Genomic DNA, 24451 nt, shown 5'->3' with positions numbered 1-24451 from the left:
ATCGGTGAAACCGAGTTTTGTAAATCTTGGCTTGGATGTCGAGTCAGTCTTTTGTTTTGAGTCTGTCTCTTTGTCTTGAGTCAGTCTTTTTTGCTTAAGGGTCTGTCGGGTTGTATCGAGTCAGTCCCCGTTGTATATAATACCTGGTGATTCTGGGGTTGTTGCCTCGAACACCATTTTGTTTTATAATTATTATCTGTTTTTGTTTTGAGTCTGTTTCTGCCGAGGGGCCAGTTGCGCCAACAAAGCCGATCAAAACAGCTGTTGCTATCTCAACTTCATGCTTGCTTTCAGTATAAGTGCCAGAGAATTTGAATGGGCTGACAGTACATCTCGCCTGCTCTCCTGTGTGCCAAACTCATTGCGTTAACCTAAGTTTTTCAAAAAAAACAAACTTTTGAACACTGCGGTGATGAAAACGAAGAGGAAGGAATTCCTCGGGTTTTGTAAAATTTTGATCATTTTGAGAGAAAGAGAGGCGTGCTAAGCCTTTTTATGAATAAAGCCATGCTTGTCGGCGTGAGTACTGAGAAGGATCTTGGCCTGATCCAGATTGGTTCCGCACTATCTTCGGCGCGAGCGATTCGTCGCCTTCTTAAAAACTTTCAAAAGCAAATGTTTTACGCGGCCCTGCGAAGACCTGTGTGGAATCGCTCTTGAGGTCGCGCAGCCTAGGATCGCTCTCAGCCTCAAGATCCAACCTGTTTGTTTTCCGACCTTGAACCCGTTCAGAATGTTCAGAAAGTTCAACAGACAAACGCCATGAAAGGCCCGTGTGGCCAGTTTTGAGGTAGCCTTCGATCAAGAAGCATCAAAGCCAAATCAGAAGGAGTAGATCTCGCCGGAAGAAGCTCGTGGAGCAACCTTGATGGATTCTCCGCAAATCAGTGCAACAACCGTTCTCCTAGACACAGAGAGGCTCCAATTTCAAAAACCATTTGGCATGGACTTGCTACACTTTTACCCTTTGAGAGGCTCGCTGGGTCGAAAACCCGGAAGGGCGGCCCAGGCAAAAGTTAGAGCAAGAGAAAAATACAAAAAAGAGAAAAATACAAAAAGAAAGATTGAAAAAGAAAAAAAGAAAAAAAAAGAAGCAAGGAAAAAAAAAAGAAAAAAGAAATAGAAAATGAAAAGAAGCTCGCAAGGTCGAAAACCCGCATTGGGCGCCTTGGCAAAAGTGAGAGCCAAACAAAGTGAAGGTTAAAATACACGAGTGGACCTTAACCGGAACTACGTAAGGCTTGATTCCCATGTTTGGGATACGTAGGCAACTTCATCATGAAGTCCAGCCCCCAACGCTTTCATAAGCGTCTCAGTCCATGCAATGGTTTCGATTTCATCCCCAAAGTCCAGTGGCCAACACCCTTCAAGGTGACTGTGTCCATATATGTGTTGTGCTCGTCTTCATCATCGCTGTGTCCAAGAAATCGACCACCGCCAATGAAGACTGTCTGCGGATTGCTGCGGCACTATCCCAAACAAGGGGCAACTTTCCGTTGCCGCGAGCCGTCGTGAGATGCCATTCAAACTAGGGGCAACTTTTCGTTGCCTCCCACCCCCTTTAAACCAGGGGCAATTTTCCATTGCCTCCGATCCGAGGTTGCGCATCTCAAAGGGTAAGCTCCATGCTTGTCGAGCATCAGCTGTTTGAAAAATAGTTTTTGAAAATTTTTACTGAGGTTGACTATTTTCTCGAAAACTATTCCATTTTCCAAAATCGGACCATTGTCTTAGACCCAAAAGGAAAATTTTCAGTGCTCATAGCCTGACTTGCATGTTTTTCAAATCAAAAATCGAACGAGTGCGTTAATCCGCTCTCATTTTGATCAAAACTGTTTTAGTATAAAGCAAAAACAAAGAATGGTTAAAATGATGAACTAGGGGCACAGTTGAGCCAGGCGTTCTGTCTTTCCCCCGTCACCGACGTACTTGCCAGAAGAGCGCTCTGCCCGCCAGAAGAAATAGCGGTGAGCTAACGGCATCGGGCGTGAACCCGCAACTTCCTGTTCATCCATTAATCACCCCGGGGAGGGATGGAAAATGAGAGATTGAAGAATAGAGAGGTGTAAGTTGAGAGAAAAGTGAGGAAAAGGGTTTTGAGAGAAAATCCGAGCTTGAGAGTCGAGTGATGTGAGGATCACAAATCAGAAAGGGTGGGAAAACAATACCCAGATTGAACTGGCTCCTCGTGGCCCGAGGTCTCCCATCTTCGTTTACGCGTCTGTGTGTCGTGTCTCTTTCATTTGGCGGTCTCGTCTTTTGTTTTGAGTCTCTCCCGAGCGTGTCTCGTTGTGTTTAGGTTGTGTACCTCTTTGTTTGAGTCCTCCCCGCTGTGTTCGGTTGTAGGCTCGATATCCCGGTTTGAAAAACCCTCATTCGATTTCAAAAAAATCGCTTATGCTCAGAATGCTATGCCATTCTCTACATTTGAACGCATTTCGACTCCAACCAGTTCCATCTTTGAGGTCCGTCCTGTCAGATTGGGCTGCTTGTTTGAGAATTTGCCGTGTGCAGAATGAATCGAATGCTGTGTTATGGGCTGTGTGCAGATTAATCCCCAACAGAGTAAGGGCTGTGTGTTCAAGAATCAGGCAGTGGGTTGCTTGGGTTATTTTGCTGTTGGCTGTTAAGTCATCTGATTATTGCAGTGCAAGTGTTCAATTTTCAGACAACCAATCAGTTCCATTTACATTGAGGTGTAACATGATGAGATGCGATGCAATGCATGAAATGTGTAAATGTAAACACTTTTTCAAATGAAAAGTCCGTTTCATTTCATTATCTTTTCAAATGTACAAGTTTTGGAAACAAAAATCTGTCTGCGGCAGTACAAGGTAATCTATCTACCAACAAAAAGAAAAGTACAAAGAAAGAAAGAAAAGATAGCAAAAATCTGCATCTATGTCCAGCGACTCCAAGGGCTGTCAGTCCGTCCTGGTCCTCTTCCTGGACGAAGGTCCAGGAGCATCATCAGCATCGTCGTCAGAGCCCGAGATAGAACCGTCTCCGGTCTCCTCCTCCGATGAATCTGCCTCCGCCTCTGACTCCTCGTCATCATCATCGTCCGGGACTGGAGCTCGCGAGCTACTCCCGACGTGAGTACGCCCTCCCCTGGTACGGGGAAATATCCTGCCCTCCTCATCTCTCCTCCGAGCAGGGACAGAAGGTCTAGCTGGAGCACCTCCTGCCATGGGAATCTGGAAAGGAGGCTGAAAAGTTCACAAAAAGGGAAATGCATCAGTACACTGTGAACAGTTTAAAGGTGCAGAATGCAGTGTATGAGTACAGTGTAAGAGTGCCGTGAGCAGTTTAGCAATGCAGAATGCAGTATGTGAATACAGTGTAAGAATGCCGTGAGCAGTTTATCAGTACAGGGTACGGTGCAGAATGCAGTGTATGCAGTGTTCAGATACTGTGAGATCAGTGTATCAGGTGTTGTGCCGTGCATCAGATTATGTAAAGCAGTGTATGAATGGTTTGAGGCCAGTGTCAGAAGGACATACCGGTATGCTGTAGACGGCTAGACGGTCAAATGTCCGCTAGAGCATCCCCATCATCGAGGCATTCATCGCCAACGACTGACGGGTGTACTCAGAAGAAGCCTGCAAAGGTATCAGATGCATTAGTATTCTGTGGAATATCAAGTAAACTGAAATGAAATAAACTGTACGAAGTGCAGTGATACATACCGGAGGTAGATCGGGGACATCGATGAACTCGTGACCAGCCGGTGGAGGGGCGAAGGGAATCTGATAGGTCGACCCACCCTGCCCCTGGAAAGTCAGTACAGCGGGCAGGGCAGGCCAGCCAGCTCCTCGTCCTCCCCGCACTCCGCCCCTGCTACGGACCCGGGCCCTCCTCGAGGATCCAGCCCCTGCTCCTGCTCTGGCCCCAGCTGCCGATGCTACAGGCCTGGCCCCCTCTGCTCGACGACCGCTCAGGGGGCGCATCAGGTACGTCCGCACGTACTCCTGATAGTCTCCAGTGCCTCGGAAGCCGGCCTCCTCCCAGCCGATGGAGTAATCATCCAGCTGCTCAGGGGTCAGCCCCTCGGTCTCCCTCATCTCTGCAGGAGGGTGAGCCGGGACTATCTGCTCAGGTAACCCGCGGGTCTGGCATAGAAAACGCTCCCCCAGGTACCAAGCCCGACAGACCGGGCCCTCAAGCAAAATCCGGAAACGCGAGGTCTCCTCAGCACCAGGGAACTGACCCCGCATCACCGACGGCAGTGAAGCCCATGGCCGCCATGTGATCTGAAAGTAACAGACAGTTTGTTATCTACTGTTATTGAAACATGCAGTGGGAAAGCGAAGCTAAACGAACTGAAAATAAAGCATACCTCTGTGGGGGTGATGGTGTCGAAGTATCGGCGGAAGAAGCCGAACGTCTCCCGTGGTCGCCGGGTGCATCTCCCGTCAAAACGACTCGAGAACGGGACAGCCGGAGGAGGCTCCGCAACCGGCACAGGTGCAAGCCTAGGGAAGTAGGCGTAAACCCACAGCTGCAAAACAGATGTCAGTATGACCATCAGATAAAGCAGGATATACAGAATAAAGCAGAAATGGCAGAGCCGTGTGTTGAGCCGTGTTTTGTGTGCAGTGCACAGTGTGAGCAGTGTACAGTAAGTGTAAAGCAGAATGTATGTGTGTGCCGTGTGTACAGTATACAGTGAGTGTAAAGCAGACCGCAGTGTGTGCAGTGTACAGAGTACGGAAAGTACGAGACAGGAGTGAAAAAAGCGGAGAAGAAATGTACCTCCCAAGCCCGCCAGTAGCCTCCGAGGAGCTGGCCGCTGCCGCGAGAAGCCGAGCTCATGTATCCGTATAGGGTGGCCAGAGCAGCGCCACCCCAGTCATAGTGCAAGATGTCCCGGACGTCCACCAGTGCGCTGAGAAGACAGAGAGGCACGGTGTTCGCCCGGTCGGCGAAGATGGTAGTCCCGAACAGGAACATGAGGAAGCCGCGAGCATACCTCTCCTCGTCCTCTGGGGTCATCTGCACCTCCTCCAATGCGGGCTGGACCCGAAACTGTGTCTCGAACTAGGAGTATCGGACGAAGCCTGGACGAGCTAACGGTGGGGCCTCCCCCAGTAGATGGACCTGAGCGGCAGTCCACTCATCCATGTCGGTGTCGAAAGGGATCGGATCCCCCCCTACCCCGATGCCTGTGAGCATCGAGAAGTCATAAGGGGTCATCGTCATGTCCCCTGCAGCAGAAAAATGGAAAGAATCGGTGGTGTCCCACCACCTCTCCGCCAAAGCAGCAAGGAGAGGTCTGCATGTGGAGAGCCTAGAGAGCCCTCGGCAGAAGGTGCCGAAGCCCGCTCAGTCCACGATGCGCTGGACCGCATCAGGGAGCTCGTCATACCACTCCCGCGCACCAGTATTCCCATACCCGCGAATGGTATGGGAACCCTCCTGCAAACAGAAAATGACAATTTCAAGACAACATTCAAAATGCAATTTTGAAAAGACAGATATGGCATGTATGCAAGTTTGTCAGATTCAGGCAAATACCGGGTACCGGTGTGCTTACAGTGAAATACGTGTGCTGTGTCAGCGTGTTTGAGTGTTTCAGAACAGATATGGCATGTATGCAAGTTTGTCAAAATCAGGCAAATACCGGGTGCCGGTGTGCTTACAGTAAAATACGTGTGCTGTGTCAGCGTGTTTAGGTGTTTCAGAACAGATGTGGCATGTATGCAAGTTTGACAGATTCAGACAAATACTGGGTGCCAGTGTGTAGGCAGTAGAATACAGTGAGTGCCGTGTGTTTGGGTGATTCAGGGCTAGTGCAGTGTGTGTGCATGTGTCAGTCTCAAGCAGATATCAGTTGTATGTATGTTTACAGTCAACTACGGTCTACGGCATATCAGATTTCAGCAATTAAAGAATACAGCTAACTATGGCAGTTTTGTATCCTACATTGCAAAAAGTAAAGCAGAAAGAAGAAAGTTACCTCGGAAGTGCCGAATGAAAGGTGGGAGGTAGGCTCGCGTAGTAGTAGCTCAGGGGCCGCGTACCTCTCAAAGCTCCGGAACTGACGCAGGCCGTCTGGGGGCAGAACGTGGATCGCCGGCCGGTAGGTCGCCGGGTCGAACGGGCGCTCGCTCAGTGGTAAGAGCTCGACCCTGGGATCCATCTCGTGGTCCGGGGGAGTCCCGCCACGTGGAATGTCGTCCGCCATGAAGAAAGTGGTGTGAAAATGGCCGGAAAAGGGAAAACCGAGCCGGAATGCGAAGAGTCAACTGAAAAGTCAACTCCCGAGAGGGTCGGAAATGGCCGGGAAGGCCGGCATGTGAAGAGGCACGAAAATGAAGAGCAAAGTGAGGGGAACAAACCCCGAAAAGGCTAGAACGCCAAACGAGGCACCGAAACGAAAATGTGATCGGTGGAAAACGTCCGAAACGCGAAGAGAAACGCGAATCCGACGACGAAACGGGCGTAGAACGCGAAGAAATGGACGAAAAAGGAGAGGGAAAAGCTCTAGAGAGAGAGTATGGGGATTTTCGGCGTGAGAGAAATGAGGAAATAGGGCTTGAAGCCCTATTTTATAACACTCGAGGTGAAAAGACAAAACTGCCCCGCACCAGCAACTGTTTGCCGGTCGGCAATGTTTTGTGCCGACCGGCACTTTTTTGTGCCGATGGAATTGTTTTTGTGCCGATGGCCAGCCGGTGGCCTCATCTTTCGGCCGGTGGGGTTCCCACAGCCTTGTTTAGGCCATATGAGAAGTTCATGGTCTTCATAGCTCAAGAAAGTGCAAGAAAGTGCATCTTCGATGTTCAACCGGCCTCCGTTCTGACCGCGGGCCGTGTCTCCAGTGCGTGGCACTCAAATTCGTGCAAGGTGTATCCTTTTTGTATCCTTTTAAATTCAAAAGCTACCCCATGTGTGTTGCACAAGTTCATCACACTACTTCGGTGCATTACATCGCGCTGTCGCGCGCCACACATTTGCATTGTTGTGCACGTGTTACATGCGTTGCAACACGCACCCCTTTGCATTGTCGTGCACATTTGTCATGCATCATCATTGCATTTCCATTCCATGCATTGTCATGCATTCTGGAATACGTGCGTTGTTGCGCATTCAAGCCCATTTACATTCCGTGTGGCATGCATGTCACACTTGGCATCGCACTGTTTTGTGCGTTTCAAACCTCGCGCTGTTCTGCGCATCGCACTGTTTTGTGCATTTCAAACCGTCGCACTGTTTTGTGCATTTCAAACCGTCGCACTGTTTTGTGCATTTCAAACCGCGCGCTGTTTTGCGCATCGCACTGTTTTGTGCATTTCGAAATTGTTCGCGCTGTTCTGCGCATCGCACTGTTTTGTGCATTTCAAACCGTCGCACTGTTTTGTGCATTTCAAACCGTCGCACTGTTTTGTGCATTTTAAACCACGCGCTGTTCTGCGCATCGCACTGTTTTGTGCATTTCGAAATTGTTCGCGCTGTTATGCGCATCGCACTGTTTTGTGCATTTCAAAATTCTCGCGCTGTTCTGCGCATCGCACTGTTTTGTGCATTTCAAAATTGTTCGCGCTGTTCTGCGCATCGCACTGTTTTGCGCATCTCATTGCATTTTGCATGCATTCCATCGCACTGTCCTGTGCACTCGCGTTGCCTAACGCATTGCGCTATTTTGCGCATCATACCGTCGTGCAATACGCTGGTCTGGCGAGACCTTAAACACGCATGGTCTGGCGAGACCTTAAACACGCACGGTCTAGGAGACCTTAAATCCTTGGAAGGTGTAAGACCTTTAGTGTTCGCATTGTCGTGCGTCTCGAAAGCCGCGTGTTGTCGCGCATTTCATGCAACATGTATTTCATACATCATTTGCATCTCAAACACAAAAAAACAAACAAAACATGCATTGTCATGCATACCATTTTTGCATCCCGGTCTAGGAGACCTTAAATCCTCTAAAGGTGCAATTCCTTTGGTGTTTGTCGTGCCCGAACGACTTTCGGTGGTCTGGTAAAGCCACCTGCCTATGTTTGCGATGAGTTCCTAGAAGAACAACTGGGACGGTGGAAACTAGAGTTCGAACGGCTTATGCCCAGAACGCAAAGGTTCGGGAGTTCCGAGACTAAAGTCTGGTTTAAATACCCAGGGGTTTACCCTCGGCTTGAAATCTGTATGGAAGCCCCATAGGTTGAGGCGGCATGTCTACGCCTCAGTTCTGGATACTGAACCAACCTAGTATATCACCCTGTTGGTAAGATAGGGAAAGTTGCAATCATAGTCATTGCATCATAGTGCATTGTCATGCATTTCCATTGTAGCTTGCATTCATTGCATCTTCCCCGTAGATCGCATCATACTGCATTGTCATGCATTTTGTAAATATCCATTCCATTGCAAATTTGTAAATATTGCATTATAGCCTGCATGCATTCATTGCATCGCCTTCCGTCCATGGCTTGCGCCTTTCCAGGTTGAGCTTGGTCTGGTATGTGCCCTTACTTTTCATGTTAAAACACAGTTCTGCATGTGTATCGCGCCGATTCCACGCTGATATGTTGGTTGAGGGTTGCGGCACCTTTTCTGTGTTACACATGACTCGTATGTGTACATGCCTTTCCTAGGCAAAATTTGGTTTGGCTTGTATGCCATATCCATTGTATCCATATCCACTCCATTGCATATTTGTAGATATTGCATTGTAGATTGCATGCATTCATTGCATCACCTTCCATCTATGGCTTGCGCATTTCCATGTTGAGCTTGGTCTGGTATGTGCCCTTACTTTTCATGTTAAAACACAGTTCTGCATGTGTATCGCGCCGATTCCACGCTGGTATGTTGGTTGAGGGTTGCGGCACCTTTTCTGTGTTACACATGGCCTGTATGCGTACATACCTTTCCTAGGCAAGATTTGGTTTAGCCTGCGTGCCATATCCATTGCCATCTTCCTAGCATATTCATGTATTACATTGTAGTGTAATTTTTGCATCCGGCATTAGGATCGTAGTCCTTTCTCCAGCGGGTCGTTTCCCCACTTATGTCGATTCCACCCAATACTTGTTCTTGCGTCTGTCTACAATACTCATAGTTCAGTTGACCGTTCTATGGTAAACAGACTTGTTATCTCCATCAATCTATTTGACATAGGTGTGGTTTCGAACCGTTCGTGATTGGATCACGATTCAAATGCTTTGCATGTAGCTTGCATTGTTTCAATTACATTGCATCTTCATTTGCATTGTTTATACATTGTTTTGTATATATTGCATTTCGTTTTGCATCCACATTTGCATTGTCATGCATGTTGCTAACCATATTGTACCTGTTAAGTTTGTTTTCTTTGCAGGCACGATATTGTATGTACGGTTCATTTGCAGCTGGTGCAACCAGACGAGCCGCACAGGTATTGTATCTCCCGAGTGAGACGTATTGAGAATTCCATAATTCTCTTACATCCTTTCTGCATTGTAGTGTAGTTTGGTTTGCTAGCTTAAAATTGTCGCATGTTTGCTTCATTACAGCTTTCTTTGCATGATCATAAGTTATGCTCGGCTTCGTGCATTGTCTTGCATTTTGCCCCTGCCTTCGGGCGCATATCTTATTTGTCTTGTATGTTTGTCCGAGTCTTCGGCCTTGTCAAAAATGGGTCGTCTCTGGGCTTTGACATTCACTCCCGTCATTGTTATGACTTTCGAGCTCTGTCAAAGAGGGGCAACTGTAGACACCCCATTTTTGACTGTCCTCAAGACTTGGACGTCACCGTTTGAACACTCGGTGATTATCCATGTTTGTGTTCGTTTGGAGTTCCCGGAGGTCTCGGCTCTCGCGCCTTGCCTCAGGATCCCCAAACTCGAGCGTTTAGTGTCTGGTTTTGCACCAAACACTTGCTTCTTGCCTTTGAGAGGCAGAGTGGGGCTTGTAGACCATCCCCACCCTTCACCGGCAGTGGCTAGATGCCACCGGCTGGTTTTTGCTGCCACCGGCAATATAGTTTGCCGGCCGGCACTCTTTGTTGCCGGTCAGCACTCTTTTGTGCCGGTCGGCACTCTTTTTGGCCAAGATGGCATTTTTGCCGGCCGATTGCTGTTCATCTGCTTTTGCAGATATTTTTAGACAGCTGTATTGCTTTTGCTCCCCTCCATACACGTGTATGGAGGGATCTCCCTCTTGCAAAGGTTGTCTTGTAAGCTTTACAAGAGGCATATAGAGGGAAGCCCTCTCTAAGGCAAAAAGAGAGCTTTTAGACATTTTAGAGAGAAAAAACACAGAGAGAAGCTCTGGTTTTTCTAGGGTTAGGGTTAGACATACACTCTCTATCTCTCTTTCCCTCTTTATTTGCACACTAGGTGTTTTGTGTCTCACTATTGCACACAAACACCTAGTGTTTCACCTTCCTCTTGGAGCTGATGTTCTAAAGAGTGTGTTTTGAAGTTTTGGTGTTGGATTCAAGCTCAAGGAGGCCATTGGAGCACCATTTGTGAAGGGGTCATCAAGGGTGAGATTCTAGTCCTTTTTTTCCCCATTCTTGCATTGATTTTCTACTAGTCTTAGAGCTGTTTTTGTGATTATTGTATAACATAAAAAAGTTCTGTTTTTAAGCCCTCTTTATTGTTTATTAAGAGTGTTTTGTTGTTTGAGGGTTGTTGACCACCCTTAGGCCTCAAAAGGCCTCATTTTGAGCCATTTTGTGCTAGCTCCGGGATTTTGGTGTTGAGGTCTCTTCACCATTGAAATCTTGAGGGATTTCAGTGGTGAAGATGATGCTTTGAAGTCCCAAGAAGGAGAGGGCCACCCCCTCTCCTTGTTGTCCTTGAAAATGGCATATTTTGGCCTCTTAAGGAAGCCTATGTTTGAGTGTGTGTTGAGCATGTTTGGTTTGTTTTTCATGCTTATATATCTATAATATAACATGATTTCAAGTTGGTTTTGGAACTCCATGCATGTTTAGCATAGTTGCCATGTAATGCCTTATTTGTGCCTTAACATGTTCTAGGTTGTTAGCCTTTGTTGGAGCATGTTTTAGGCTTGCATTTGTGAAGTTTATGTGCTTATTTTGCCATGTTTTAGCTCTGTCCATAGTCGTTTGGGTTGATCTTTGCATGCATTATATAGCTCCTTTGTATTTGGGCTTGTTGGCCTTGAGTATGTGCATGTGTAGCATGCCATCTTTGCATTGTTTTGGTGATTTGAGATCATTCTATATGCCATTTCAGTCCCATTTCCATGCTTGTTTGATTGCCTTGCAGGCCTCTTTAATGCTTTGAAAGCATGTTTTGCAATGCTCCATGTTTTGGCCATGGTGTATGCCTTTGTATTTGGGCCATTTAGATGCCATCTAAGTAGTCCTTTAGCTTTGTTTTAACATGCTAAACCTCTGATTTTGGTCCTTCTTTTCATGCCATGTTTGGTCATGTTAAGTGTAGTTCAATGCCTTATTGATTTGCTTCGAACACTTAGGCCATTTGTTGCATGCTTGACTTGATTTATAACTTGATTTGGCATCATTTTATAACATGATTTTAGGGCTCATGTCGCATGCTAATTGTCCATGTTCGTCCCTTTCAAGTGTGCTTGAATGTTGTTTGTTTTGTACTTAAGTGTTGGTCCTTATGTGCATATGTGTGTGCATGCCATTTAGCCCTCACTTTTTAGCACTTTGGCTACTGTTTTAGGCCTTTTTAGAGTTGCCTAATTCATGTATAAGTCCATCTTGCCATCCATTTGCATTGCCATATGTATGCTTGCATGATTGCATAAGTGCCTTGCCATGTCATGTTGCATTCCTAGCTTGTATGCCTAGGTTGCATTGCATTTTGCATGCATGCCTTGTTCCTTGAATTGGTGATAGGAATTGGGCCTAATTTGTTTGATTGGTTTGCATGCATTTGAAACCAAAGTTGCATGCTTGGTTCCTTGGGCCATCATGCATGGAAATGCGTGATTGGTGGTCCGAGAACCGAGGCACATGTCCCTTTGAGTCATTACAATGATAAGAGACATGGTTGGTGCATACATGCCTTGAATTGTGCTGCCATGCCTTGTTTTGCCCTCTGTTGCTGTGAGTTGCAGGTTCTGCAGGAATACTCTGCCGATCGGCAGTGTAATGTGCCGACCGGCACCATTTTCTCTGCCGACAGCTTCAACTTTGTGCCGATGGCCATACAACACTGCCGGTGGAAATTTCATCTAGCCGGTGATGATCCCCTCTGTCCAAGGATGTAGTCCTGAGGTTTTGACAACCTCCAGAGGAGGAAAAGGAGGAAAACAGAGGCAGCTTGCGCATGGCGGCGCGCTTCTCGAGACGTTTTACTGTTTTCCTAAATTAGTTAATTTGTTAATTAATTAATTTGTAATATTTAATTAGCTTGCGTAGTTAATTAATTTGTAATATTTATTCGGTCCCTCCGAGCGAGGGCAAATCTGTAATAAGTGTGTGTGGGTGGTGTGTATGTCTTCCAACCTCACGTCTTTCTTCCCTTTTATTTACCTGCTTATGATGGTAGATTAGGGCACATTTATTTTAGCATACCTTATGCTATGCATGTGTGCATCCATGCATTTGTATTACATGCATTAGGCTCGGTACATCACGCTAACTGCATCAGTACTTCAATTCCGAACTGAATACGTGATAATTGTGCATTTTCACATGACATGTTTAGGATAGCCGAGCCTATTCTAGCAATATTTTGTATGAGATGCATTAGGCACTTAACATGGACTTGGATCATGCATGTTTGCTAACAAGTTCTTTGTTTTGGCACGGAGTACTATGTAAGTATTTCCGCTTCAGCATATCACATGAGTGTGAATGTTACCATGACAGCATGCTTAACATGTGGCTAGATGCTTATGTGTTATAATTGCTTGAATGCCTGTGGGTGAAGGCTGGATTGTTTGAGTTGGAAAAACTCGTTGAAATCCGCATTTTAGCCTACTTGCGAGTAGCAAATTCCAAAGCATTTTCAAACCAAACGGATATGCAATGTTTATTTCCAAATTAAGCAATCTAGTCTATACTTGTTTGCTGTGCGCATAACATAGTAATTCTAGGCTGATAATCGGAATAAGAACACGTAAAGTTTTCAAAAGCGGATGTCACGGTTAGTAGAGGCCGGTCTTCGGACCGGGCGAAAGGGGGTGCTCATAGCTAACCTTCCCCGATCGTACCCAAGCTCCCGAGCCGAGACAACTCCGGTGATGACGGACATGTGGCCTTCGGCACCGAGTCAGGGTTTCCTAAATTCTCCCATAAAAAATATTTAGGTGGCGACTCTGTATCTGGCAAAGCAGTCCATGTTTGGCACTACTTTTTCAAAAATCTGTTTCTCAAAACGATTTGCCAGATTTGGACTCTTTGGTTCAGATTAAGAACCGTGACACAAGTTGAGTCCGAACTGTAGCAGCGAGGTCCCCCCCCCCCCTCCCCCGCGGACATGTTACAGATGTGTATAGTGATTTGTATTTTTATTACAATTTTTCAAAGAGTTTTAAATATTCTAGTTACTGAATTGTAAAATTAAAATGATCATTGAATTAGATCACAAAATGAACCCATTAAGCCCAAACACACTCTTAAGTTGAGATGACTAATTTGAGATAATTTAAACTTTCTCAAAAAATATGGTTAGATTATCAATTTCAATATGTTTGGTTTTATTTTCAGAAACTAATTTCAATTTTTTCCCCTAAAAAACTAAAAAAAAAATAGGGTGAAATAAAAAATACTTATTGTTTTTGTATATTTTTATCTTTTACGTCATAAATACTTTTTAAAATTTTAAAAATATAATTTTGATTTTTATTGCTCTCAAATTATTTTTAATTTTAAAAAAAAAACAAATCTAAAAATTGTTTTCAAATTATTATTATTATTATTATTATTATTATTATTATTATTATTATTATTATTATTATTATTATTTTGGTTGTGATTTGATTATCAGGCAATGGCAAATTCCTTCTTAAAATTCCCCCTTTTTTTTCCCCTCATCAAATCTCCCCTCATCCATTTCCACGATTTCACTCTTCACTACTACAAAAATAGTTAAAGATTACACTTTGACAATTGAAAATATCTCACTTTAGTGGAAATGTGATAAAAAAAATTAGATCAATATTTTAATCATACTTAATTTGAGTGAGTATGATAATATTTATTTTTAATCTTATTTTTTAAATAAGTGTGATTATATTTATTTTTTTAATCACATTTTCTAAATACATGCGATTGTATGGTTTTTTTTTTAATTTTAATTTTATATAAAACAATTTCCTCTTTTCTGATTCATAAAAATTCAAACTGCCCTTTCCCTTTTTTTAATTGCCCTTTTTCCTTTTTTTGCAGCATGCTTCCTATCATTGGTAGCAGCCCTAGATTTGTTTGAGAAAGTTCAAAATCAAAAAGATGGCAAGCAACAACAAGAAAGAAGAACCCAACACGGCTCCTCAGCCCGATCATTGGTTTAACCTAATCCTAGGTTCCTCTTTCAAGGACCACTATCCCTCCTCTAAGTTCTGCACTTTGCGTTGTAAGTTTCTCTCTCTCTCTCTCTCTCTCTCTCTATATATATATATATATGTATATGTCTGGATTGCATTCATTCATTGCCTAGAAAGCTCGAAGAAAGAAAATAACGGACCTGGTATTTTTGATTCCCGAAGAACCTACTTGTTGCGATGAGCTCAATTGAACAGACCTTACCCTCAATTTTTGCAATTTTTTTTTGTAAATTTTCGAAACCGCAAAAGGGGTTTGTAATTTTAGACAAATTACAATATTTTTCTAATTTTCTCTTCTTGGTTGCTGAGAAAAATCTAGGGAACTGAAACGATTCCCCCCCTATTTTTCCGAAGTATTTTGATGTTGTTTGCACATGAAATTCTGACCTCAACTAGACCTACTTGTGAGCTTACTGTTGCAGATAAGAAACTTAAGACTGAAATTTTGTATTTTTTAAAACAAATAATTTTCTCTTATTGGAAATGAAAAAATAATTCTTCCAATTTTTCTGGATCCAAATCATTAATGGAAAATGTGAGGTTTGAGTTTTCTCACCAATTGAGTGGCAATATATGGCTACATTTTCAGAAGGATGATGTGGTTTTTTTAAAAAAAAAATATCTTTCAGATGAATTTAAACCAGCATCAATTGATAAGAACTAGGCAGGATTACTGCACAAGAACAAGGAAAACAGGGTTACTGTAGAATTTCACAACAACCAACCTGGAAAACCAAAAGTGACGTTCGAGGGCAGTAGCGAAGATTACAAGGAAAATGATGCAGTTTTGTTCTTTGATGGTGAGAGCTTTCGGTTAGAACGGTTGCACCGAGAAGTAAAGCGGTTGAGACATGTGCGAGGCTACCTGGTGAGTCTGCTGCTGCGGCTGCAGGTACTTCACTTGGACCAGCCGTGGAGGCTACTTCACCACCCACCAGTAAAGTGGCTAAGGTCCAGACTTTGAATAAGAGCATACCTCATTCAATGCCTGTGAGTTTTCATTATGGAGAATTTGTTTTCACCTTTTTTCTATAATTTTGTAACCATGACGAAAAAATTAACTTAAGAAGATCTAAAAATCTCACTGTGTCCAAAAAAAGAAAAAAAAACCTATCTCTCACTCACTCCTCTCTTCAAACCCTAACCCTACATCCTTTGATCGGTGGCGACTACGAGCAGCAGCGGCCTGCAGCGGCGGTGAGCGACTGAGGTCTCCAAGATACAAAACACAATATGTTCAAATAAATTGTGCCTTTTATGTTTCTAAATGTAATCTGAAGAATATGAGCAATTCGATAGGCCATAACTTGATTCACCATAATTTGCTTGCTCTTGTGGTGCTAGAGCATCAAAGTAAGATTAATTCCTCTTGCATTTCTGGTTACAATTTGTTTCAAGTTCAGGCAAATTCACAGATTCGAAAGTCGCATATCACTTCCAAATTCTGGGGAAAATGTCTGAATTTACGGAAAACGAAGTTGCCGATGGGAACAAATCGAGTGCTTTCTGTTTTTCCTCAGTCTGTGTTAGCCACCGATCCAACTTCTAAGGTACACTATCAATTTCTAACCTTTTTTTCCCCCCTTTGCACCGTTTACGTCATTGTGTTCAATTGAATGAATTTATTAGTCCAATTGATTATCTCATTAGTATTTTTAACTCAAGTTTATAATTTTTCCCACATGCCCCTTATTTGTTTATTTTTCATATATAAAAAAAAAAAAAAAAAAAAACTCAATTGAACCAAATTGAGACAGAGTGATAAATTCATGGTTAAAATCGAGTCAATTGAAATTATAGGGAGTAAAATGACACAGGAAGTAACAGAATACATAGACTACCATTTTAATTTGCCTATTGAATAACTTTTGGAATCAGCTTTTGGGATTTTACCATTTTGGTTGAAAATTTTTCAATGTGAAGAGCAATGACAAATATTACAAACGATGATTTGAGTTACTGGTTTGGATGTCAGTTGATTTTGACTATTTCTTTCATCGTAGCAACTTACAGAAAGTTCAACCTTGATGGAAATACGAAATTACAGGTATTAACACCATAGGCTTTTGCATTTGTAATTGACCCCAGAAATTTTGTTGGGTTTAGATGAATTCAAATACCTAAATCTTTCAGATAGATAATGTATTCAACATGAGATTCTTGTATCCTATCCAATTGAACAGGTGGTTGTTAGTGCTCCTACTTCAGGTTCTGTATCAGAAATAGATATGCAGGTCACTAATACTAGTGGCACCTTAGTTCTTCACTGGGGTGGGATACAAATTGGAAAAGAGTAAGTACACTTGTAAATATAATGATTTGCTTTGATTCAAGTTTTGAGCTATAGCATTAAAATGTTTTATGTTACTTTTGTCATTTTTTCATGCAGTTAGAATTATGTATTTTTCAAATTGCAAAACTGCTGGAATGGGAAAAGCTAACAAAGATAAAGCATCATCTGAATCTTACAGATTTTGGGGTGTTCTGGCTTGTCACTAGTCTGTCCAATAATGCATCTAAAAATCCTTATTTTTGTCTATTCATATTTGACCACAAAAAGCATGATCACTGACTTATTGATCTTGTAGCCTGTGGATTATGAGCCTCCATTCTTCAGAAACTGCACAGAACAAGAAGCTCATAGCCCATGGACTAAAAATCCTTTGAAAATTGAGAGGTTGGGAATGTCAACAACAAACATTTTGTATTAGCTCTCAGGTAAAGATATAAGATTGCAGGAACACAGAGACACTTGGATCCCTTGTTCAAATTTTGAGTTTTGTAATTGGAAATTATGCAGGTTAAGAGTATGCTTGATCCTTGTGAAGATGAAAATGATGACATTCAAGACGATGATGTGAGCTTGGGAGCTGATTTTGTACAAAGGGATGAGCATTCTGAATCTGTCAGTGAGGTACTGTGTTAACATTTCTTTACTGTTTGTTCTCCATGAGCTTCACTAACTGCTGAAAGCTTGATTTACCATATAGAACAAGTGTTTAGTTAACTACTTGTCAATTTGTAACCCACTTTGGGTTAACCATTTGCAAGATAACCAATACATAGTCGCGCCAATAGGTAATTACATGTCTTTGTGCTCGGCTGTTTCAGCTTGTTTACATATTAGGTGTTTCCAGTATTCTCTGAAGTTTGAAATGTGAATGACATTAGTTCTTTTGACAGATAAGCAGCAGAATTGTGATGATAATGGATGACATGGTTGATGAAGGTGATAACGACCCATGATGGGTTTCTTGATGCCAAAAGCAACCAGAGGCTAGGTATGTTCAGTCAAATTTTAAGTTCTATTTTTTTAAAAAAAATTTAAATGCTTTTTAAAGCATACCAATTGTCAATGACTTTTCAGGCTAGGCCCACTATGTATCAAGTTGTAAAGGAGATGGTTGACAAGATGGGCTATGCAGTAAGTTTGGCATGATTAGCAATGCCTCTATCTTTTCATACCTTGATTTCTCTTTTGTAAGACCTCCATTTGATATAACTGTTTGTTTCTTATGCAGGTGAAGGTTGTTCAAGTCACCAAGAGGGTACATGAAGCATATTTTGCTCAGTTATACCTAACAAAGGCATATTCCTGTTACAAGCTTGTATTTTGTTTGACTAATATTTTCCATAAAACTTGCTTTAATAGTAATATTTAACTGATAAAGTTTTTTTTTTTAAATCTCAGTTGTGTAATGAAACGGAGAGTGTTAGCTTTGATCTTCGACCTTCAGATGCCATTAACATTGCAGTAATATGCAAGGTACTTTTGCTCATTTTGAAGATTGTTACTGCTTTGGTGGATTTTTGAGGTTGTTTATCGTCATGTAGTCCTCTTATCTAACATAGTTTTAATCACTGCTCTCTCACTAGATAGCATTATATAATGGTGTTAGATAAACATAATGTTATTTGCATGCAAAACTGATAGCTGAGTAATACTGTGAGATGCAACAAAGTGTACAATGAAATAGAAAAGAAAATGACTTCTGGGAAGGGTATGTGTATTGGGGGTGATGATGACTCAAAAATGAGTGACGAAACAAAAGAAGAAATGGCAAAGAAAATTGGGAAATAAGGAAGGAAAAGAGAGGATAGTGTCCCCCAAGTTTAGATGGGTTTGTGGACCCCATTTTGAAATTAATGTTTGGGGGATTGGTGAACTGCCACAGTTCTTTCAAAGGAGAAGTTATTTGTTCTCGGGACATCGTTATGTGGTATTTTAATAATATTGTGATTGGTAAAAATAATAGAATTTATGAATTTATATTAAATAATTAAAAAATATAAATAAACATGATAAATTATGATTAAAACTAAGTAATAATTTTTCCTTTCAAAGTGTCCCACAACATGGAAGCTTGTCCCTTGGTAGAGTGCATTCAATTCTATACTTTTCCCATTCACAAGCATTTAATTCGGGATGTTGTCATACTCTCTCTTTCTCTCTCCACCTGTATCTCTAACACAATAAAGACCACATACGCAGTGAAAAAAATGCATATAACATAACTTTGTTATTTTAATATAGTGAGAGGTAAAATTTTCTTTTAATTATTAATTTACGTGATTGAATTAGCAATTCGAGTCTCTCAAATTAGAATGCCAATTCCACGATGGAGGAGGAATTAATAGTCTTACAACTGATTTATTTATTTATTTATTATAAACAATCATGATTTTAGTAAGACTTACGGATTGCTAAATTAATTTCCTTCTTAAATCTCCAATCAAACATGACCTTTAAGGTCTGAATTTAATTTCATGGGATTGGTTGTTTCTACATGGATTGGAAGAATCGACTTTGGATAGGTCATGAAAAGGTCAGAAGTTTGCTTTTGTGTAGGTAATATATTGCACTGAATTTTTGAAACAAATCACAAATGGTAAAAACAGAGGAGCCTAGTGGTAACCCTACCCATACCAAGTTTTTAAAAAGGTCCCCGACCACATGCCCCAGATTTTAGGGGAAGCCGAGGTGCCTTGCCTCGGAGGTAAAATCACTTATGATCTCATTTGGGATAGGTGGAAATTAATTTTAGGCCAAATTTCACTTTATTTATTTAGGCCAAATTTTAGGCCTCAGAGCATTTTTTTTTATCCCAAAAAAAAAAAAACTATCTTTTGAGTCCTAAAAAATATGACAAAAGTATATATGGTTGTTTATGTATAAGAATATTTTAGTGGTTTTACTCCAGCAATTAATTGTTCAAACAGTTCACCTTGATACATACATAAACTATATTTTTAAATGTTAGAATAATAAAGCGCACATAAAAAGAATCAATACAACCCATGTCTGAATTTTTTCTCAGCCGTTGGAGGCATTGTCAAAAAAGCTAAAGGCAAAATCCCTAAGAAGTTAAGCTCTTTACCTATTGCTGCCACTATGTACTTATCTCTCTGTTATACACACACATCAATTTTATGCATTATGAAAATACATATAGATGTGTACACTTATTATGCATATGTGGACATTTAAACATACACAAACACTGACACTCAAGTTCATGCACAAGTTTCTCAAGATGACTGTGACGCAATGATAATTTATCAGTTTGGATGATGAGAAAATACAGGAAAGAATATGAGAAGTTAGAACTTGAAAGTTTGTAACAAATTGGGTTTGCAATGATTGTTTTAGATTCCATGGTTTATTTAATAACTGTAGAGGATATCTCATCCTCTTTTCCAATTTGGGTTTGCAATGACCTCTTTTTTGGTTTTCCTCAGGAATCAACTATTTGAGAATGTCTGATTGATGATTGTCAATAGTTTGATATTCTTCCATACTTTTGAAGTTTTTTTCTATTTTTTGTTTTTTTCTAATTTATATGCAGGCTATTAGCCCGTGAAGGAATCAATGCAGAGCAGTTTGCTCGGGATCTTAAATCTTTTGAATTAAACGTTATTCTTTCATATCATCAACTTGATGCATAATTTGTTCTTCTCATTGACTGCCACTTATGATATTTATCTTAGAGTAATTCAATAGTTTTGTTAAGTTGAAATTCTGTATCAAGTGAATCTATTCGTACCATGGATTTCCAGAATTTTGTCCTCTTTTTTTACTTCTTTTTTTTTATTTTTTATTTTTCACTTAGTATTGTTTATTTATTTATTTTTTATCCATCCTCTCATATTTTAACTTTCTTCTTCAAGATGACTTTTGAAGATGTTTTCCCTGCTGAGGCAACAATCGTGGAAGAGTATCTGCAACAGGTAACTTTCATTCATTTTGTTGCTTATTGACAACATAATGTCAAAATATTGATACTCTAGCGCTTGCTTTCTTGCATTGCTGTGTGTAAATTTTTGCTCACATTGATCGACGGAAAGAAGATTGTAAATTTTGGTTTATATTGCAATACAGAGAAAATAGTACTTCCTTCCCATTCACTTTGTTGTGTGCCATGCCCTGGAATACCAATATATCAGTTATTGTGCATTACAAAGACAAATAAAGTAGTTTTAACTTTGGTTGTCATTTATATGTTTATTTGTTTTTCTGCAAGCCATCATTTGGAGCTTAGTATTTTTTATTTTTTTTGAAAGACTGAATATGTATAAAATATGTATGTATGCATATAAAATTTGTACATCAAAGTAGTTAGGTAGGTCAAGACCCAGGATGAACTTTGTGATTGGTGTTTTCCATGATAAATTGTTCTATTTAAGCATTCAATATTCTTTATGAACACTATTGATTTTATTTAGTCACAGAATGTTACAGGTGAACTATGAAGCAAATGGTTGGGTTGCACATCAGGTGTCAGATATATGGGCAAAAACATCTCCTGACTGAGGTCAGGCTGTTTGGGCTTTATGGCAAATGGGTGGAGCATGGCTTTGTACTCATCTATGGGAGGATTATACTTGTACTATGGACAAAGTAAGATTTGCTTATGCTTATAATGGGAGCATTATACTTATACTTGCTGGGCTATTGTTGCTGTAATGTTGCTGTGAGGCAGCTGCTACTAGATTTTGGTCTGCTGGATAAGTTTGTGGGTGATTTTCATGCCGTTTTGCCTGTCTTTGTTAGTTTCATGTTTTCATTTTGTTATCTGTTGTTTCTAATGTGGGTTCACAATTTGGATGTATTTGGGTATTTTAATGACTTTACCGTTTTAGGTTTTATACATTGCTTTTAAAAGCAGTATTAGTAGTGTTTTTTTTGCTTGCACATTAACTTTAGGTGATTTCATATCAATGTTATTAGTTTGTAATAGTGGTGCCTGAGGGATGCCGCTTGTAAATCTGTAAATCTTATAAAAATATATAAATTATTTTCAATTATTTTTGTTAGTAAATGTGTCGCCAAAGTTTATTTTTGCCCACTCATATTGTATTGCTAGAAGTGTATTTTTTGTCAATGCCAATTTGTCGTTGTCAAAAGTAAACATTTATCGACAAACAAATCGTCGGCAAATGACAATATTTAACGACGTAAATATGTTGCTAAAAGTTTACTTTTACCCACTCATATTGTGTTGCTAAATGTGTATTTTTTGCCAATGTTAATTTGTCGTTGCCAAAAGTGAAGTTTTATCGACAAACAAATCGTAGGCAAATGACAACATTTACCGACGTAAATGTGTCGCCAAAAGTTTGTTTTTGCCGATGCATATTTTGTTGCTAAAAGTATATTTTTTGCCCACGCAAATTTGTGTCGCGAAAAGTGCCGTACAATCATCATCTTTGAATGACTTTTACCGACGCAAGGTAAATTGCCGACGATGGATGAAGGCATTTATCGACAACTATGTTCGTCGCTAAAGGCATTACTTTTACCAACGCAATGATAATTTCATCGGCAAAAACTTTTGCCGACTCACTTTTGCCTACGGGTTGCCAACGTAGCTTGGTGTGTCGGTAAAACTTTTTGCCGACGAATTTTCCCTTTTAGCAACATATTTTGTTGCGTTGCGAAAAATGCAATTTCTTGTAGTGACTATAATATGACATTAATTGAACTAATACAATTACAAAGATAAAGTAAATTACGAAATTGATGATTAACTACAACCTTGGCCTTAATTGAATTACTAATGTTTCCACCACTATCAGCCTATTTGAACATCAACTGTTTCCCCTTCTGCGGCTTCCCTCACCCAACCAACTTCTTCATCACGAAGCATTATATTTTCGTCCAATTGTTGGCTCATGTATGGCTCGATTTGTGGATCAGTCGAACTCATATCAAATAAACCTCTTTGAGACATCTTCACCACGACTTGCCAGTCTGGTTGTAACGGGTCTGCAACATACCAAACTTGCTCTGCTTGGGACGCCAAGATGAAAGGTTCATTGGTAATTCGATCATCTCGGTACAACAAATGATTGAAGTTCACCAACGTGAAATTGAAGACATCTTCTTTCTTTCCGTGAATGTTGTCAATCCAATCACACTTAAACAACACATGTTTCTTCTCATTGGAATATCGAATCTCAACAATATCTGTCAATTGTCCATAATAGTACACAGACCCCACACGAGGATTCTTGTTTTTTCGACTAGCATAACTTATGGTATCTGCCTTCAAAGCTACACCACAATTTTGTGTGGCTAGACGATCATCCATGGCCTTTACTCGATACCAAAACCCATTCAGTATATACCCGTTGAACCTCCTTGCCAAGTTATGAGGACCATTTGCCAATAGAATAATCTCTTCAGAAAATATGACATCAGTAGTCCTTCGCAAAGTATGGACCTATTTAACACGAAAATGTAAAATTTAAAATGTAGTTCGACTTAAGTAACTAGAATCTATAGAGTTAAATACATACATGTTCCTTGAACCAAATGTGAAAAGTTTCAAAATGTTCACGCCGAAGCTGATGATCGTCAACACGAGGCATTTTGAGCTTAAGTACTTCAAGGTGTTCGCTGTGTAAATTGAAATTTTAGCAATACAAAAAATTTTGTAGAAAATTCAATAAAACATAATAAAATATTGAGTGAGTGACTTAACCTACTTTATGAATGGTTGAACTGCGCTTGTATTGAATAAGATGTACCAATGAGCTTGTACCGAAGAAGTATTATCAAGATAAAAGCTTGTGTTTTCACCAATAGCATGACCCAAATTATCAGCACCACTATAGTTCCTCACGGGTCGACTAGATTTGGTTTCTACATCATTGAGATATTGTGCACAAAAATTCATGCATTCTTCCATAAGATATCCTTTAGCAATTGATCCTTTAGGATGAGCTCTATTACGCACGTATTGCTTCAAAGTAAGAAGATACCTCTTAATTGGATACATCCATCGAAATTGAATCGCTCCACCCAATAAGGCTTCATCAGCTAGATGTATAGGCAAGTGCTCCATTATATCAAAAAAACTCGGAGGAAATATTTTCTCTAGATGACAAAGTGTTATAGCGATACGATCTTGAATATATTGCAAATCCGTCGCACGATTCACTTTTGAACACAATTGTCTAAAGAAATTGCTCAATTCAATCAAGGGTTCAATTACATTCTTCGGTAACGATCTTCGAATAGCCAATGGAATAAGTTGTTGCATCAGAATATGACTATCGTGGCTCTTAAGACCCCCAATACTTCTATCATGTGAGCGCACACGACGTGATATATTGGATGAATACCCGTCGGGAACTCTTACTTCCTTCAACACTTTCAAGAACAAATCTTTCTCATCCTTGGTCATCGTGAATTGTGCTGCTGGTAAATAGGCTTTATTCGACCCTCTTAACTGCAAATGTAGGGGTTTTCTAATATTCATATCTTGTAAATCACGCCGAGCATTAACACCATCCTTCGATTTTCCTGCAACCCCTAATATTGTCCACAACACATTGTCACAAACATTCTTTTCTATATGCATCACATCGAGGTTGTGTCTTATTAGATTGTGCTCCCAATATGGCAATTCATAAAAGATACTCTTTTTCTTCCAACTGTGGGTGCGATGTCCAACTTTTTCCTTCTCTACCT

The 24451-nt window shown here is 40.9% G+C and overlaps 2 protein-coding genes and 1 long non-coding RNA gene across 10 annotated transcripts in view; 2 read left to right on the top strand and 1 right to left on the bottom strand.

Annotated features, from left to right (window-relative positions):
- LOC145819773 (uncharacterized) overlaps positions 1-23104 on the bottom strand; it is a 29426-nt gene extending 6322 nt beyond the window's left edge. Inside the window, exon 1 of the mRNA XM_082913642.1 lies at positions 22511-23104. Coding sequence (XP_082769768.1) covers positions 22548-23066 — 519 coding nt within the window. The 5' untranslated portion in view covers positions 23067-23104 and the 3' untranslated portion in view covers positions 22511-22547. The remainder of the gene's footprint in view (positions 1-22510) is intronic.
- LOC114320901 (alpha-glucan water dikinase, chloroplastic) lies at positions 14322-18065 on the top strand. 8 transcript variants are annotated; one of them, XR_014362227.1, is made up of 9 exons: positions 14322-14504; positions 15105-15465; positions 15879-16025; positions 16479-16522; positions 16659-17193; positions 17276-17389; positions 17659-17756; positions 17843-17899; positions 17997-18065. XR_014362227.1 is itself a non-coding variant. In XM_082916482.1 (9 exons), exons 1-3 carry the CDS (start codon positions 15759-15761, stop codon positions 16699-16701), a joined length of 354 nt encoding a protein of 117 aa, XP_082772608.1. In that variant the 5' UTR covers positions 15477-15758; the 3' UTR covers positions 16702-16768; positions 16865-16954; positions 17064-17193; positions 17276-17389; positions 17659-17756; positions 17843-17899; positions 17997-18065. The 8 variants fall into 8 exon arrangements, 3 of the variants coding, with proteins under 3 accessions (XP_082772608.1, XP_082772609.1, XP_082772607.1); XR_014362230.1 differs by having other exon boundaries at positions 15874-16025; XR_014362231.1 differs by having other exon boundaries at positions 14351-14504; positions 15105-15426.
- On the top strand, positions 18165-21780 carry LOC114320902 (uncharacterized). Its single transcript, XR_014362226.1, has 4 exons — positions 18165-18241; positions 20322-20388; positions 20644-20703; positions 21215-21780. It is a non-coding gene; the product is annotated as an uncharacterized LOC114320902 (long non-coding RNA).
- Positions 23105-24451: the final 1347 nt, after the last annotated feature.

The sequence above is a fragment of the Camellia sinensis genome, chromosome 2, assembly GCF_055761805.1.
Source record: "Camellia sinensis isolate YWXY chromosome 2, ASM5576180v1, whole genome shotgun sequence".
Lineage (NCBI taxonomy): Eukaryota > Viridiplantae > Streptophyta > Magnoliopsida > Ericales > Theaceae > Camellia > Camellia sinensis.
Note: the sequence above shows the minus strand (reverse complement) of the source record. Positions and strands in the feature narration are given on the sequence as shown.

What these genes read in the sequence shown, in the direction of transcription:
- LOC114320901 (XM_082916483.1), top strand. Translation starts at nt 15,759, where the DNA reads ATGAGCAATTCGATAGGCCATAACTTGATTCACCATAATTTGCTTGCT. An exon ending in CCACCGATCCAACTTCTAAG is followed by an intron (nt 16,026 to 16,478) that starts GTACACTATCAA and finishes CTTTCATCGTAG; the next exon opens with CAACTTACAGAAAGTTCAAC. An exon ending in ATGGAAATACGAAATTACAG is followed by an intron (nt 16,523 to 16,658) that starts GTATTAACACCA and finishes CCAATTGAACAG; the next exon opens with GTGGTTGTTAGTGCTCCTAC.